General features: G+C 39.9%; 1 protein-coding gene across 9 annotated transcripts in view; it reads right to left on the bottom strand.

Annotated features, from left to right (window-relative positions):
* The window catches only part of Ryr2 (ryanodine receptor 2), a 596,457-nt gene that overhangs the window by 238,726 nt on the left and 340,641 nt on the right, over positions 1–17,090 (bottom strand). For all 9 annotated transcript variants that reach the window (XM_036187934.1, XM_036187935.1, XM_036187936.1 and 6 more), the window contains 4 exons: positions 15,588–15,804; positions 14,074–14,178; positions 11,207–11,310; positions 5,052–5,135 (listed from right to left, as the gene is read on the bottom strand). In XM_036187934.1, coding sequence (XP_036043827.1) covers positions 5,052–5,135; positions 11,207–11,310; positions 14,074–14,178; positions 15,588–15,804 — 510 coding nt within the window. The remainder of the gene's footprint in view (positions 1–5,051; positions 5,136–11,206; positions 11,311–14,073; positions 14,179–15,587; positions 15,805–17,090) is intronic.

The raw sequence follows: 17,090 nt of genomic DNA, 5'->3' as shown, positions 1-17,090 counted from the left end.
GCTCCTGTCTATGGAGGCCAAATGTGATGTCAAACATCTTCATCATCTCCTCCATCTTGTTTGTTGAGACAGGGTTTCTCAATGGACTTGGAGCCCACTAATATAGCTAGACTGGCTGTCCAGTAAGCTCCCAAGGATGCAGCTATCTCTCCACCTCCCCACTGCTGGGATTACACAAACATACCACCATACTCAGCTTTTAAATGGGCACTGAGGGGCCTACTCAGGGCTTCTACCTAACTAGCTATCAGTAAGGGCACAAAGATAATAAAGATCAAAGATCAATCTATAAATCATTGACTAAAGCCAACACTCATACAAACCACCCTCACTGAGAAAACAATGCCTCCCTGCAAGCAAAGTTAATGGGAGGCTTTCATGCTACATGTAACATACCAAGAAGGCACTTTTGATAGATGGGTGGAAGGAGGGATGCCTTTTTAATAACATATCACAGACAAGTTCTATTCATGTGAAACCAGATAATCCTGACATCTACGTCTTCTTCCTGGATGGAATCGCTCCCCAAACTGCTTTGATCTGTGAATGATCTCAGTGAAATCCATGAAGCTCTGCTTATATTTGTTAACTATAAGTTGGGTAATCAGTTCAAATTTGTAGCAGGAATCTTAAAAGTTCTTATTAATAAGATCAAACCTGAGGCCAGTTATTGGGGTGAATGCTGGAAGATCAGAGAAGCAGAACAAGCCACAACTTCCTCACCTCAGCTGATCCTGTTTCCTCAGACTGGAAGCCTCTGAGTCTTCATCCAGAATGAATCTCAGCTGAACTGTGCTGCTCCAAAGCCTAAAAGCTTAACCAGCCAAATGCTTCTAGTTTCTGGTCTTCATGCCTTATATACCTTTCTATTTTCTACCATCACTCCCTGGGATTAAAGGCTCACTTTCTGGGATTAAAGGTGTGTGTCACCACGCCTGGCTGTTTCCAATGTGGCCTTGAACTCACAGAGATCCAGAGGGATTTCTGCCTCTGGAAATGCTAGGATTAAAGGTGTGAGTGCCAGCCACCATTTTCTGGCCTCTATGTCTGTCTAGTGGCTGTTCTGTTCTCTGACCCCAGATAAATTTATCAGGGTGCACAATATTTTGGGGAACACAATATCACCACACATATTCATTTTCAAATGTAGTCTGCAAGTGTGCATGCACACCTGTGCAAATGTACATGTGTAGAGGCAGGAGGTCAACTTTAGATGTCATTCCTCTGGATCCATGTACCTTATCTTTTGAGATAGCATCTCTCACTGGCCTGGAACTCACCAAAAAGACTAGGTTGTATGACCAGAAAGCCCCACGAATGCAACTATCTCAGTTTTCCCAGGGCTATATTTATAAGTGTGCTCCACCAAGCCCAGGGCTGTATTTATAAGTGTGCACCATCATGCCTGGGGCTGTATTTATAAGTGCACTATCATGCCCAGGGCTGTATTTATAAGTATGCACCACTATACCAGGGCTATATTTATAAGTGGGCACCATCATGCCCAGCTTTTAAAACATGGGATCCAGGAAATCAAACTCAGGTACTCATGCTTACAAGCCAAGAAATTTATCATCTAAGTCATCATCCCAGACTGTAAACTATGGCTTAGTTCATCTGCGTTTCTATCACCCTGTGCCAGAAAATAACAAAGGAAGCTTTAGAGAAGTTTGTTTAAGTAACTAATAATCTCATCCAAACTAAAGTGCCTACCACTTCACTTGAACCACGTCACATCCACTCCTTTAACTTCAAATCATCTCACAGAGTAAAGATAAATACAGGTATATTTGAAAGTCATACATTCAACTGGCTGGACTTGAGACTGCTGATATAATGAGTGCTTCACAGGGAGCTAGACATGACCAAAACGACCTTTCTGTCTATAATATATAATGTGTATATATATATATATATATATATATATATATATATATATATATATTACATAATATAATATATATATGAAAGAAATGAGGGATCAAATGAAGGATTAGGGAGACATAATTTAAGTGCATAAGTTAAGTGCTTGCTGTGCTTAGTGTGAGGATCTGAGCTTAGATTCCCCCAAACCCACAATGAAACTGGGTACAGTAGTACACACATCTGTAATCCTAGCACTCCTACAGTAAAGTGAGCAGCAGAGACCAAAAGAGATCTTCCAACGCTCACACCCAGCTAGCCTTGTGTACACAGTGACAGATAAAGCTTGACTCAAACAAGGTAGGTGAGGATCCAATCCTGAGGCTGAACTTTGACCTCTCTATGCATACCACAGCACATGCGTGGCCACAGTCATATCTATGAACACACACACACACACACACACACACACACACACACACACACACACATCAAATCATTAAATTAAACTGTTAATTTAAAAGGAATATATAAAACTATTCCATTTCATCACATTAATGATCTCTAATAAGGTACACAGTGATCAACCATATGAAGTACTATCTTCTTGGAAAAACCAAGAACTCATATATTTTTTTGACAAAAGGAAATTGTTGTTAATCTTGGAAGCTTAATAGCCTGAAATAAAGCTTCAGATTGATTTTCCAGGAAACACACAAGAAATAAGGGAATGATTCTTGCAATAATTCTTGCAAGCAAAATTCTGTAGCCTTTCAACAACAGACCCATCTGAGCATTGCATCCTACCTTCTAGAACTTTCTGAAAAATCCTAATAGAATCATCTAACTACATCCATCTCTCCTTTCATATATTTGTTCAGCAGTAGCTTTTACTATATCTACTTCAACATGCCAGCTCCTTGTTCCAATAATTCTACAAAATTATCTCATTAGATGTATATACATATATGCATTATATACATAATATATAATTATATATATGTATAACTAGAATCTATTCGTTTGACAAAGTACCAACATTCTTTTGCAATTATTACCTTTTAGTTTTATTCTGACATGTACATAATCTAATAAAACAAATAAAAACTATAGTCTGGCCATTGGTTTTCTTTAAAGTCAAATTTCTTTTTTAAGTACTTGGTGAAGAAGAGAACAAAAGTAAACTGGGCAATGATAGTGCACACCTTTTATCCCAGCACTCTAATCCCTCTAATCTCAGCACTTTAATCCCAGGAGAGGCAGGTAGATCTCTGTGAGTTTGAGACCAGCCTGGTCTACAAAGTGAGTTCCAGGACAGCCAGGACCATATAAAATCTATGTCTCAAAAAGATAGATAGATAGATAGATAGATAGATAGATAGATAGATAGATAGATAGGTAGATAGGTAGGTAGGTAGATAGATAGATAGATAGATAGATAGATAGATAGATAGATAGATAGATAGATGAGAAACAAAAGTAAACCAAACAAATTTTGCTGAGCTGCCCATTCCACCTGCATCAAATCCCTGAAGATGTAAACAAAAGAATAATTGGTATCTCTTGGGTGAGTAGATGGGAATTCTGGGAAATGGCAGACCAGTTTTATATTCTGTTCCCACAAAACCAGTGGACATCCTAAGTGGGTAATGTAAACTTGCCTAAAAGAGACCAGCCAAAATGTAGCCAAATCAGGGCAGAACACCAACAACACTTAGTGAACCACTGTGTTGCCTCAGCCATCGCACCCTACATAGTTAAAGGAAGCTGGGAAATCACTGTCTTGAAAGATGTGCAGTGAACATGAGGAGATAAAATCCAGGTTATGTGGGTGTTAGCTGTAAACTTCAATAGAAAATCAGTTCTTCCAGGAACAAATGGGGACCCTTCAGATGGCTGCACAGTGGAGATATGAACAGCATGTCCTGCTGGAAGCACATCTAGAAATAAGCACTTGGCTAACATTTTCAGGGAAAGGGTATAGAGAATACTCAGACAAGGCTTTCCAGAAAACAACTAGAGCAGAATTAATTTGAAACAGAAATTGGAATTGGGAATGTCCAAGCATATATTTCTTCTATTATTTCACTCCTTTTTGTTTATTTTAAAATAAATACCAAATGTGGTGAGGCACCACCACCTCAGTTCCTTTTACCTGGGATTTTCCTTTATAATTCCGATTTTTTGAGTCAAGATGAAGGAGGTTTCAAGAGAGAAGAACCAGTCACTACATACAATTAGTAACACCATCTTTTCAAAGAGAAGGTAGGGAACCCAATGTAGTGTGTGGAGATGGAGATAAAGTTTTGAGGGAAGACTGATACAACAATTCCCAGTAGATTGTGGCATAGATGTCTAGTCACTGTGGACCTATTTTCATGAGATACACAGAAAACAGGTAAAAGGCGTCACTTCAAAATATAAACACAAGAGGCTGGGAAATGGTTCCATGGTACTTGCCACACAAGCTTGATGACCCAAACTTGGGGTCCCCCAAAACCTTGTGAAATCCAGGTGTAGTAGTGCAAGTATCTATAATTCCAGTGTTCCCTACTGGGAGATGAGACATAGAGGCAATAGAGTCTCCAGGAGCTCATGGACCAGCTCACCTGGCTTATGTAGTGGCAGAGAGACAAGGCATGAACCTATACCACACACACACAAAGTATACACATAAACATACACATGGAGGATGCGCATATGTGGTGTATGTGTGTGTGTGCATACTTCTGAATGCCTATAGGCACCACATGTGCATGTACACATAAGCACTTGCTTGTAAGTATGTGGATACCCAAGACTGATGCTGAGACTCATTCTCCATCCCTCTCCCATTTTATTTACTGAGTGAGACAGGGTCTCTCAATAAGAGCTCACCACCACCACCAATATGGCACATCTCACTAGGTAACTTGCTCAAGGGATCCTGTTTTCCACCTTCTGAGGCTGGAATTACAGGAAGGGCATCACACCCACTTGGTATTTTTGTGGATCCCTGGTAATCTACATTCCTATCTCCATACTTGAAGGCAAGTTCATGACAACTGAGCCATCTCCCCAGCCTCATTACATTTTGAAGTCTGGATTGTACATCTAAGTACACAGGCCCGTCTGTCTCCTCCGAGATTTATTCCAGGATGCTGAAGATACACATCTGCTATCAGATAAAGGAAAGACACTGAACTTACTTCTTGGGAAGCTTCATTTTCTTCACTTTCTCCTCAGCGTGTTCATCTGCTATACCCACGTGACATCCTAATGCCAGCAAAGTCCTGGGAAGCAACAACAGAGATGAGTCTGAAGAACCACTTCCCTACATCCAAAAGCACCCAGCAAAAGAGCACGCGAGAGTGAGACCTCATCTTCCACCATGCAAAAGAGCACAAGGCTCTGCCTCTGAAGGTAAAGAAAATATATATCCATAGATTATTTACTTCCAGGTAAGGGGAAAGACAATGAACATTGAAATAGCACTAAGCCCTTAGCATTGAAAGTTTGACCCTCCCGCAACCTTTTCTACATGTTTCTTTATCTAAATATCAGGTGTTCTCAGGTCTGTGTTATGCTGGAGTGGAGGTCTCTGCATATGCCAAATCAGATATCTGGGTTTGCACATGTGTACTGGCACTATTGTGTTCCACTTTTTACCCTAATGAGTATAATCAGGAGATATTTCTCTGTAACTTGCTATTTTTAAATTCTCCTACAGCTTCTACACCATTGCTCTCATGTGAAGCTGATCACTTTAAAATCCCAAAGGAATTTATTTATTGTACTTTTGGGTATTTATATTTATTTTATGCAAGTAAGTGATTTGCCTAAATATATACATGTCCACTGTGTGGATATCTGGTGATTGTGGAAGTCAGAAAAGGACATCAGACTTTCTGGAACTGGAATTATGTATGATTTTGAGCCACAATGTGGGTTCTTACAACTGAACCTGAGTCCTCGACAAAAACATGTATTGCTCTTAACTGCCAAACTATCTCTCCAGTGCTATTTGTTATATTTTTAAATATTTCACTTATTCATTTACTTACATACACAGATATACATATGAGCGGTGGTCAGAAAACAACTTGTGGGAGTCAGTTTTCCCTTTCTGCTGTGTAGGTCCAGGGGAACAGACTTAATTTCTCTGGCTTGGTGGCAAATGCCTTTCACTGCTGAGCCATTTCATCACTGAAGCGAGTTATTTGTTTTTATTGTTGGAACTGTCAAAATGCTTTTAACCCATTTTCTTTTAATATTCTTTTAGGGCTCTTTTCCTTTTTCAATTGTTTTAAACATTACTATGGTGAATGACCAAATACACTTAATACATACTAGAACCAAAAATTGCCTAGTATCCATCTATATGTCTAGATATTTGCATACATGGATATCAGTGAATATATTTTATCTAGCCATCCAGATGTAATTGCATGGATGGATGGTTGAGTGGAGAAGTGTTATTGATAAAATAAAGAATTTGCCTGTTAAAACAAGACTAATCAGCAACAGAAGGATAGAAAATTGTCTCATATTGTAAATCCAAGTTGTATTTATTCACTGACAGTGTCCTGGGGTAGATAGTAGGTTAACTATTGTCCTCTACTCAACCATGTGTCCATTCAGTAAGTATTTGTTAAATGCTTATGTGCTGAGCCCTGTGCAACACACAGTAGGCACTTCCGATCCAGGTTTGGGGTCAATGAGACATGCAGAGGACTATGAAACTATCAACTAGAGATGTCAAAGCTAGCTTTGGAGTAATTAAGGATGACAATAATGTTTGGATTTATCTTAAATTCAGGTAATTAAGCCTTTGAGTACATGCCCACCAAGAAATCTGATTATACCATAATTCCTAAGCTGGTGTGTGTGTGTGTGTGTGTGTGTGTGTGTGTGTGTGTGTGTCCTATATGAATGTTAACAGCTCTTATGCTCCTATCAAGAAAAATTGGTACATCAACATCACACCTTGCAAAGGTAGGGACTGTGAATTATGCTGAAAAAGTCACATGGATAATGATACCAAAGGCCTGACCTATGGAAAATTAAGTTGGTATATGTCATCTTCTTATGAGCTATTTTTTTTTTTTACAATTTTATTTTGTTTTAATGATGTGTATGTGTGTGGGTTTTCCATATGAGTGCAGTGGCTGGAGCTGGACCCATAGTGGGTGTGAATCCTCTGACAGAGCAACTTACACCCTTAATCACTATGCTGTCTCTCTAGCCCTTCCCCATGGGCTCTAACGAGAGCCAGGGGCTTCTACAAACTGTAGTGTGACCTTCTCAGTACAGATTCATGCAGCCTTTTAATCCTCTTCCCAGCATACACTTCCTAGACAAAGTGTAGCTTCATCTCACACAGAGAGTGACCATCACAGGCTGGGCCTGAACAAAGACGTGGCAGTGGGGATTCACCAAGTTATTGCTTTGGATCAGGCCTTTTGCAAGAATGCTTTACAGAACACCTGCAGCAATCAGAGTGTGTGAGTGAGAAGGTGCTCACAAATAATTACAGAAAAACCAGGTGAAGTTCAAACTAAGGGCAGGTTACATTTTTAATAAATACATTTGAGATACATCCTTATAAGAATAGCTAATACCTTGAAAGTGAGGCTCTACGGACATAAATGGTTGGATAAGGAGGGAAATACTCCAGGCTGCAGACAACACTGATGTCTACAGGAGCCGAGGTCTGTGCATATGAGTGGTAGGGAGGGCAGAGCTGGCTGGAGAAGAGGGACAGTTGTAGGTTACAAGTGAAAAGAAACCTGGGGACAAGCTTGACATCTACTTTAAGCACAGTAAATGTCTCTTGTTATTGTATCTCATTAATTTTATGTGTTAACTCCAGTGAGTCACATTATGAAGGTATTTGGTCAAATATATTTCAAATAAGTCCATGAAGGTGTTTCTTGATTGAGAGTAACATTTAAATAGATTGGTTTGGGGCCATGTGAAACCCCAAGAAAACAGACTGACCACCCTCAAGCCAAGAGCCATGTTTCAGAAAGAATCCATTGGACTCTGATGCCGTGGGCTAGCCCATTACAATTGCACATGCCACCCAAACCAGCGTGTATCTTGTTGTCTTTTTCTCTGTTTCTATATATGAATATGTCTGTGCCTCTTTCTGTTTACCTTTGTGTGTGTGTGTGTGTGTGTGTGTGTGTGTGTGTGTGTGTATGTCTGTCTGTCTGTCTGTCTGTCTCTCTATCTGTCTGTATATAAGTGAATCTGTTTATCTGTGTGTCTATCCTTCTGCCTCTGTATGTGTGTGTACTTAAGCCTCTCTCTCTCTCTCTCTCTCTCTCTCTCTCTCACTCACTCACTCACTCACTCACTCACTCACTCTTTCTCTCCACCCCTTATGTGTATGTGTGTGTCCCAAGAACCTGGACTGCTTGACAGTGTAAATGGTAAATGTGTGTAGGAGCAGTGAGGCTTCATCCCCTCTAATTGGCTTTTAAAGAAGCAGGTAAAATCAGCAAACCTGAAAACCATATGCATGCACACTACTTAGCTGTGAGCAACAAAAAGGAAATGTTCAGAATAAAGTCATGAGCAGAATCATTAGCATACCCTTCAGGGAAAAACACTACACACAGGCATCTACAGATTCATCAGACTAGCCACCAAGAGTGGTTAGAAGGGAGGTTCAATTATACATAGCAGTCAAAGTTTTAGCACACTCGATGCAAATTGGACATTTCTACACTTGGCTGGCCCAGCTGCCAATTGTTCAAGTGACACCACAAATTTAACTACATTGTTTTGTAAAGTATGGGGAAATAACAAGTCACCGTGAAAGTATGAATGTTATGTCATGACTACAAATGAAGAGTTACAGAGTGTCAGAGCTGGTCACAGAATTCTTAGCCCAACCAGCCTGTCCATCATCTGCCTTCAGAAGGTTCCATTGACCTATTGTGCATACACCCCTCCTAGAAAGTGACCAGCTGACCCTAAGCTCACTCCCAATGTGTTTATTTCCATGACATTAAACTTCATCTGCCACTTATGGGTTGCTTCTGCATCCAAAGCCTGAACCGTCACCTGGGTTTTATATTCTGAGTCTGTGGCAAAGCGGCTTCAGTATGAATTACTCCTTGCTCTTAACAAACAGGAAACAAAGAAAAGGGACAAATATAGAAGCACATTTAGCCAAGGGACGAATTTGCTCAAAATCATTTCTATAAGATATTAAGGATGGATATGGTGGTAGGCAGGGGTTAGAGGGGCTGTAGAATACTTTCTGCTCTTTCAGAGACTCAAATCCAGTTTCCAGGACCATGCCAAGCATCTCACTACTACCTGTAACCCCAGCTCTAAGAGATCTGATACCTCTGCTAGACTCCACAGGTAAATACACACACACACACACACACACACACACACACACACACACACACACCACACCATACCACACCACACCACACCACAACTAAAAATAAAAGTTACAGAATTTTTAAAGAGTAACATTTTAAAGTAAAATCTGGAAACATATTCCTTTATTTATTCTATCCCAGCCACACTATTTATTCGCAGAAAGATGGTATATCCCCAATTTGCACCAGCTAATTCAATAAAAAATAAAGATATGATGAGGGATGGAGAGATGGCCCAGTCAAGTGCCTGCTGTGTAAGTATAAGGACCTTAATAGGATACTCAGAACCCATGTGCAAAAAGACCCACATAGCAGTGCATGTCTGTAAACCAGCACTAAAGAGACAGAGAGGGCAGAGGATCCGTGGGGCTTGCTGGCCAGCCAGACTTGTCAAATTGGTGAGCTCCAGGTTCAGTGAGAGACCCTGTCTCAGAAAATAAGATGTAAACACTTCAGAAAGGCACTGGTGTCAAACTGGCTTATGAGTGCCCATGAGCGCGCGCGCACACACACACACACACACACACAGATGTACACACACATACCATATATACTGTATAGCTGCCTTTATGAGATGGTATAAATTAGCTGACAGTAGTTATTTTCAAACTGTGCTGCACAGGTAAATAGTCTCCCAGGTTCCCTCCAAAACAGTGTGCTATTGTTAAATAAGTTTAGGAAACAACATAGCTTGACTCCACCCACTTTTAGAGATCAATAGTCCCAGCTACATACAGAGTCCATCATCAAAATGAAAAGCTGGTTAACTCTTGTAACTCTTCTAAATATATTAAGCCAGTGCTCTTCAAGATAATGGTGGTGAAGGGCTAAATTTCTCTTCATTTCTAGTCATCAGTCTGATACTCTGATAAAGTATAATAAAACTGTTATATAAAATTTAAAACATCTAAATCAAGATATATAATATATGAGCCTATGTTTTTAAGTTATTAAATCTATGGACATTTCTCCTTTAAGTTGGTATGAATATTTCTGAGAAACTTAATTTTCATATCTAAAACAGCACAGACCAGTGACAATTTGTGACTAGCCTAGGCCCTAATTCACACTCCAAGCAGTGCTGTTAGATTCTAGAACTCTTGTATTCTTTAATTCCCTTAAGCAGTCATAGGATTTGCTTTGGGAAATACTGATGTACAGCAGAATATATAAAATAAGAGGGGACCATCACATTTCACAGAGGATTCAGTAGAAGCTGTGGAGCCAGGGTGGGATCAGATCGGACCCAGGTTAAGACCCACAGGTCTGTGTGGACTTCCACAGTTCCTAGCTATTGAAGCTGTGGACACAGGGAAGAAGGCCGAGTGGTTTGGGAACTAGGCCCACAGAAATAGGGAATTCTCCAGCATTCAGCTCATATTGCAGACCTAGGCAGGATACTGAATAGCATAGTACTTGACCCTCTGAGGAAAACTAACAATAGAGCCTCTGGCTGTGCATACCCATCCCACAGAGGAAGAGAACACCTCTACCCTACTGAAACTTGTCTTCTTAGGAACATTCTGAATGCCCCCATTGATAGAAGAAACATGAATTTGAAGATACATAGATAATAATAATAGATTAATAGATGACAGTTAGATAGATAGATAGATAGATAGATAGATAGATAGATAGATATAAGTAGGTAGGTAGGTAGGTAGGTAGGTAGGTAGGTAGGTAGGTAGATGAGAGAGACAAGTAACAGAGATAGATGATAGATAGACAGACGGACAGACAGACAGATAAAATAAATAAGAAAGATTCAACTAACAAACAACTCTAGAGCCATGTACCAGCAAAGAAACAAAACCAAAGTCAAATTCCCAACAAATATTGATCCAATCCACCTACACTTCATTGAACTTTCTAACAATAGAAAGAACTTCCCAGCATAATTAAAGTGCATAATATCAATGCCTGGCTACCTGGAGTTTATCAAATATGAAGGTACTCACTTGAGAGTTTCAAGCGACATTTGCAAGTTGTAGTTGCGCTCCTGTTCTGGCAGTTTGCAGAACTCCACCAGACATGGGTGCTGTCTCTTGTTGTCATCTCTAACCTGAAACAGGATGGGAAATCAGCATAGAGGAGTCTCCAGTGTAAAACACAGTTGTGAGGGGACAGCTGGGGAGATGGAATCCTGACAGCTGCCCCTGGGAAGCTTCTGGAATCTTCAAATGTCTGTTGCAAAGGTTGGCATGGTCTTTACTCCCTACCCTCTTCCTGCTGACATAGCTTAGTCCTCAGCTCCCACATGCTGACATAGCTTAGTCCTCAACTCCCACATGCAGACTCTATGCTGCCTCCTGAGGTCCATGAGCATGCTCACTGGGTCCCTTCCAGAATTTGCTCAAATCTCCTTTTTCCATGATGTTTTCCCATCTGCCTTTCTAATATAATAATTTTCTCACTGACCCTACTTTTAATTGTACATAATACTATTTGGTAATAGATTAGATGGGAGGGATTAGATGGGGTTATTTGCTCAAACTGGCCTTGAGCTCACTAAGTAGCAGTCAGACTTCAAACTTAGGATTTTCCTGCCATAGTCTTTGCAAGCAGGCCTGCAACACTATGCCTGGAAGACTAGATTTTTACTTAATTTATTGTCTATCTTCTTTCACTAGAAGTAAGTCCTGACATGTGGCATTAACATGTGAATGAACTTTATGAAAAGATATGGCAATGATGTTAGCTTAACTTTATAGTATTTTGTCCATCTAGAATTAATTTGCTCAGGAATATGAAAAAGCAACATGACTGACACCCATAAACTCCAAGGTAGTTTTGGTTGCTCATCTCAACCTTCATAATCACCTGCTGAGATCACAAATGAATCCATGACCTTAACAGTTTGATTGGCACAATAAAGGTTTTCTTCATAGTAATCTTTGCCAGTGTTCCTTGGTGTTCACTGGGGACTGGGTACAAGATTTTATCAATCTTGCTCCAACCTAAGATCCAAAACAATCCTTGGATTCTCAAGTCCATTCTCTGAGATGACAATGTCTGTATGTAGAATCTATGAAATGTCCCCTTACCCCCTTGCACACATATGTTTTAAGTCTTCTCTGAATGACTTCTAACACCTGAAGAACTGAAAGTGTTTTGTCAATAGTTGCCATACAATCTTGCTTAGGAATAATAACAAGAAAAAGAAGTCTATCCATGGTCAGCACTGATGGAAATTGTTTTCTGATTTTTTTTTAACCTACATGCAATTGCATCCATGAATGCAGAATCCAGTGATAAGAGGCAAGAGCCAAGTGCATTAGTGGTCACACTACATTCAAGATTATAGGAAGGAACTAATGAAGATGTTCTCTATTCTTGGCTTAGTAATTAAATTTTTGTAATCTTTGTAAAGACCTAAATTACACAGGCATTCCTGCCCTGGTAGCACCTTGATGACAGCCGTCAGCTGTGAAGGAAAAAATTAATCCATGGGAATAATTACCAGGTTCTATATATGGCACTGAAAAAGTGTGCAAACATGAGCAATATTTTTTTTCTTTAGAGCCAAATTAGAAATCATGACTTTATTCCTCTTTCTCTGGATCATTAGAAATGAATGGGAATTACAAATGAAACAGAGTTACAAAGCTGAACTGAAGACTCCAAGTTTAGAGTTCTAAATTCTAAAGATGAAAGCAAGAATGAATGAGCCTGGACATAATCCCCTGTTTTTGTAATCTCCATATAATTCTCTACCCTATTCCAGAGAAGAACCAGTGCTGTCATGCCTCCAAGATGAACAGAACCCAATCAGAACTCAGCCTCATCCCTTCCCTCTTACCATATCCTACACCTGACTTTGGAGATACTGAAGTAAAAACTGAAATAATGACCAGAATCCAGTGTTCTGTGACAATGGTCGAAGCTGATCATCTCCACATGAGAGTCCACATCAAAGGACAAAATACTAAACATACATGAACAGTTAACATGACTACCAACACTAATCACGTACTGCACTCAGAGTTCAGTGTGACACACTGAGGTGCCATGGATGAATGTACTAATTTCCGTACTGAGTCTATCATGAGACAGCATGTCAGCCTTTGGGTACTGATCAAAGTCGATTCTAAGACCACAAGCGTTATTACCAAGATCCTGTTAAAATACACTTATCAGAGCCGGGCGGTGGTGGTGCATGCCTTTAATCTTAGGACTTGGGAGGCAAACTCAGGCAGATCTCTGTGAGTTTGAGGCCAGCCTGGTCTACAGAGCGAGATCCAGGAAAGGCGCAAAGCTGCACAGAGAAACCCTGTCTCAAAAAAAAAAAATGTTTATCACAAACTGAGATGTCATAGAGAGTTATATGCTTATTTTCAGCATCATTTTCCTGACAAATTATAAAGTGAAATCCTCAGAAAATAAGTATTGAGAAACATATACAACTTTTCTTGGCCACAGTATCCTCAAATCATGGAGCCATCTGTGAACATCTACTCACAGGTCTTTGCTACTGTATGTCTGAGATGGAAGGAGAATATTGGAGAAAAACCAAATTTTCATTCCAATTTCAACTTTTGTTTTTTTCTGTTTTCTAGCAAAAACAAAAGAAATAGAGGCTCATTGTCTATATTTAATTTGATTTTTAAAGTACAACTTTCAGTTTCATACACTAGTAACTTTCAAGTCAGGGAGTTTGCCGCTATTGCCTTTCCCGTTGGTTTTGAAAAAGATGCACAGAACCAAGATGCCTCAGGAAAATCAATCCTATTGAGTCATGTCACACCACAGCAGGTTGAATGAGAAAATGTTATCTTTCCAAATGATTTACGAACAGAATCTGAGAATAAATTTCAAAATCATATACCGGACCATACTGCCAGCCAAGCTCAATTTTATTCATAACCCAGAGCTCGTGGATATTCTCTGCCAGTTTTTCTCTTATCCTTTCCAGGTGAGGAGGCAACACAATCTGGAAAGAAGGGAGAGAATGCTCATCAGAAACAAATGCTGAAAGGTTCCGTGCCCGCTAGCGTTGTGCGAACCAGAAGAAATGGGTGTGTCTCATAGACCATTCAAATACAACAAAATAGTGGGTTCTAAACCAGCTATTTCATGGTGTTCACTAGATAAATGCTGGTGTATATGTGTATGTGCACACGTGTGTGTGTGTGTGTGTGTGTGTGTGTGTGTGTGTATGCCCATGTGCGTGCGCATTTAGGGCTGCAAGTAAATAAATGGACAAAGAGAACAGAGTAAAGTATAATAAAGTAGAAAAGACCATTATTAGATATTGATTTATTTAGTAGTTTGCCTGAAGCAGTACTGCCTATTTGCTAAGCCTGGCTTTACTTGCTACTGGAATAGAATGACCTTGAGAAACAGCTGCAACCATGGGCTGTTGCCCTTAACAACCTGCTGACTGACATATACACTTGTGTAAAATCTTGCACCTTGCAATTTTAGAGTATAAGATGAAAATACAAACTAGACCCAGCCTCAAAGCCCTTCAGGAGCTGTCCTGACTTTAGTCCACTGGTGACACCTCCTCTCTTCCATTCTCATTGGTGTTGGGGTGCTCATTCCAGAAAGAGCACTGGTGAAGACAACTGAGAGGTGCTAAGGGGATATGGACCAATATCAAGGTGTGTATCAGTCAGAAAGAGGAATCACCCAGCACTCTTAAGGCCACCCGGCCAGTGCCAACAGTGCAGGGCAAGCCAGGAGGCTGCAGACAATTCACTGGCTCCATGATCCAGGGCACCTGACAAAATGACTGGTTCACCATGAACTCTGCTGTGTTCCTTTTAGTGTTTCCCCAACTTATGCTTTGGGGCAGGGGACAGGTCACACTTACACCTTCCTATTAGAAGGAGAAAGTATTTGGGGACCTCTCAAGAAAGACCACAAGGTGGATGGCCAATGAGGATATGGTGACACAATGATGGATAAAAACAGAAGTTTCTGGAACCTGGTATGAAATCAACTTTTTAGAAATAAATGCCTTCCATGTTCCAAATGAACAAACAAACTGAATGAGCTAATGAACATCACAAAAGTTATCACATCATTCAAATAGAGCTGTGTTTAATTCACTCTCAATCTCAGAATCCTGTTACATCTATCAGACAAAAACAAACAAACAAACAAAACCCTTCACACTGTGATGGAGTGGAGCATTATGAAAGAAGCACAGCAGGTTGAGATACTTCTTTATGAAAAGCCAAAACACAGAATAGAAAATAGACGAATGGAGAACAAAAAGGGGAGTATGATCTTATGAGATCCATTAGTTGAATGGCTGAGAAGTGCACTGTGTGGGCTGCAATCCAAACTTGAGAGCCACTGTATACTGATAGCCATCAGTGTCTCTTTCTGTACCTGGCTGGTGTCCACAGGAACGGGTGTGAAGGCAGCTTGGGTCAGGGACACAGTGGGCCCCAGCAAATCTCGAGTGTATGTCCTCTCCTGCTTATATTCTCGACTGTGTTCTACTTTCAATTTCTCTTTTGGCAGAACCGCTTCATAGCAAGCTGCATAACCCGGTGGAGGAAGGAACTTGAATTCTCCATGTCTCCCCCCAAGCAAAAAGCGAACCCTACAAAGGAAGCAACTTTGAGTTAATCATATCTTTGATACACATGAAAGTTTTTCAATTAAAATATTAGGGAAATTTATTAATACAAAACTAACTTTGTCACAATAATATTCCCCTTCCCTGCTAAGTATCTATGGTTGTTTAAATGAGACATGCCCCTCATTAGCTTCATGCGTCTGAACACATGTTCCCTAGCAGGTGGCCCTGTTTGGGGAGGTTACAGAATCCTTAGGAGGTGCAACCTTAATGGAGGAAATGCATCACAGGAGGTGGGCTTTCAAGGTTTATAGAAAAACACTAACTACAGGCTCACCCTACTTACTACTCTGGCTTGGCTTCCTGAATGGATGAAAATGTCACCATCCTGATTTCTACTCCAGCTGCTATGTCTTGTCTTCCCTGCCATTATGACCTCTAACCCTTTGGAACTATAAGCCAAAATAAACTCTTCATTGCTTTTGGTCATGGTATTTTCACAGCAACAGAAAAGTAGCCAATACAATATCGTAATAGTCTTCCCACTTAGGAGTCTAAGAGCCCCAAGAGACTAAACACAAGAGCATCATAATGACCAAAGATGAAATCTCAGCTCAAGGATATCACAGGTCAGTGATGACCTAGCACTTGATGAACTAGAAAGAACAGTTTCATGCTGAAAGGTACATTATCATATTTTCATGAATTAAGAACATATTTTCAGTAACTCAATGTCCCAAGGCACTCAAGTACTATCAGACACAGTGAAGATGAGACCTAACTATCTGTGTGCTTAAATGACAGAATCTGGATGAGTTACTAGGGAAAACCAGTCACTGTCCTGAATATAATTTCCTAAAGAAACTCTAGGTGTCACCCCCGCTTGATGAAAAAGGCAGGTTGCCATAGTTCCAATACATTGTCAATTCAGCAATAAAAGAACTCACTAAGATTTTGTGCACATTACATTCAATTAAATATGTGAGCTTTATTAAAGGAACTTTGAAACAGTTACATGACAGTAATGATACAGATGTTCAGCTTACAAAAAAATCAATTAACATTTTTAAGTCCTTATAATTTATTTTCTAATTTGTTTCATTTCCATGCTAAAAAATATAAGCAGAATAAAACAATGAAAAACTTTCAAATAATCCACAAACTTAGAGAAAGAAGCACAATTTGTATAAATACATCAGAAATAGCCATATCTGCATGGCTAGCCAGTGCCTCTGGATTGGTGTTCTTCAGTATGATCCTTTATAACTAGAAATTATTCCTGGGCAAACATTAGAACTAAAATAATGACC

This window comes from Onychomys torridus, chromosome 5, assembly GCF_903995425.1.
Source record: "Onychomys torridus chromosome 5, mOncTor1.1, whole genome shotgun sequence".
Taxonomy (NCBI): domain Eukaryota; kingdom Metazoa; phylum Chordata; class Mammalia; order Rodentia; family Cricetidae; genus Onychomys; species Onychomys torridus.
Note: the sequence above shows the minus strand (reverse complement) of the source record. Positions and strands in the feature narration are given on the sequence as shown.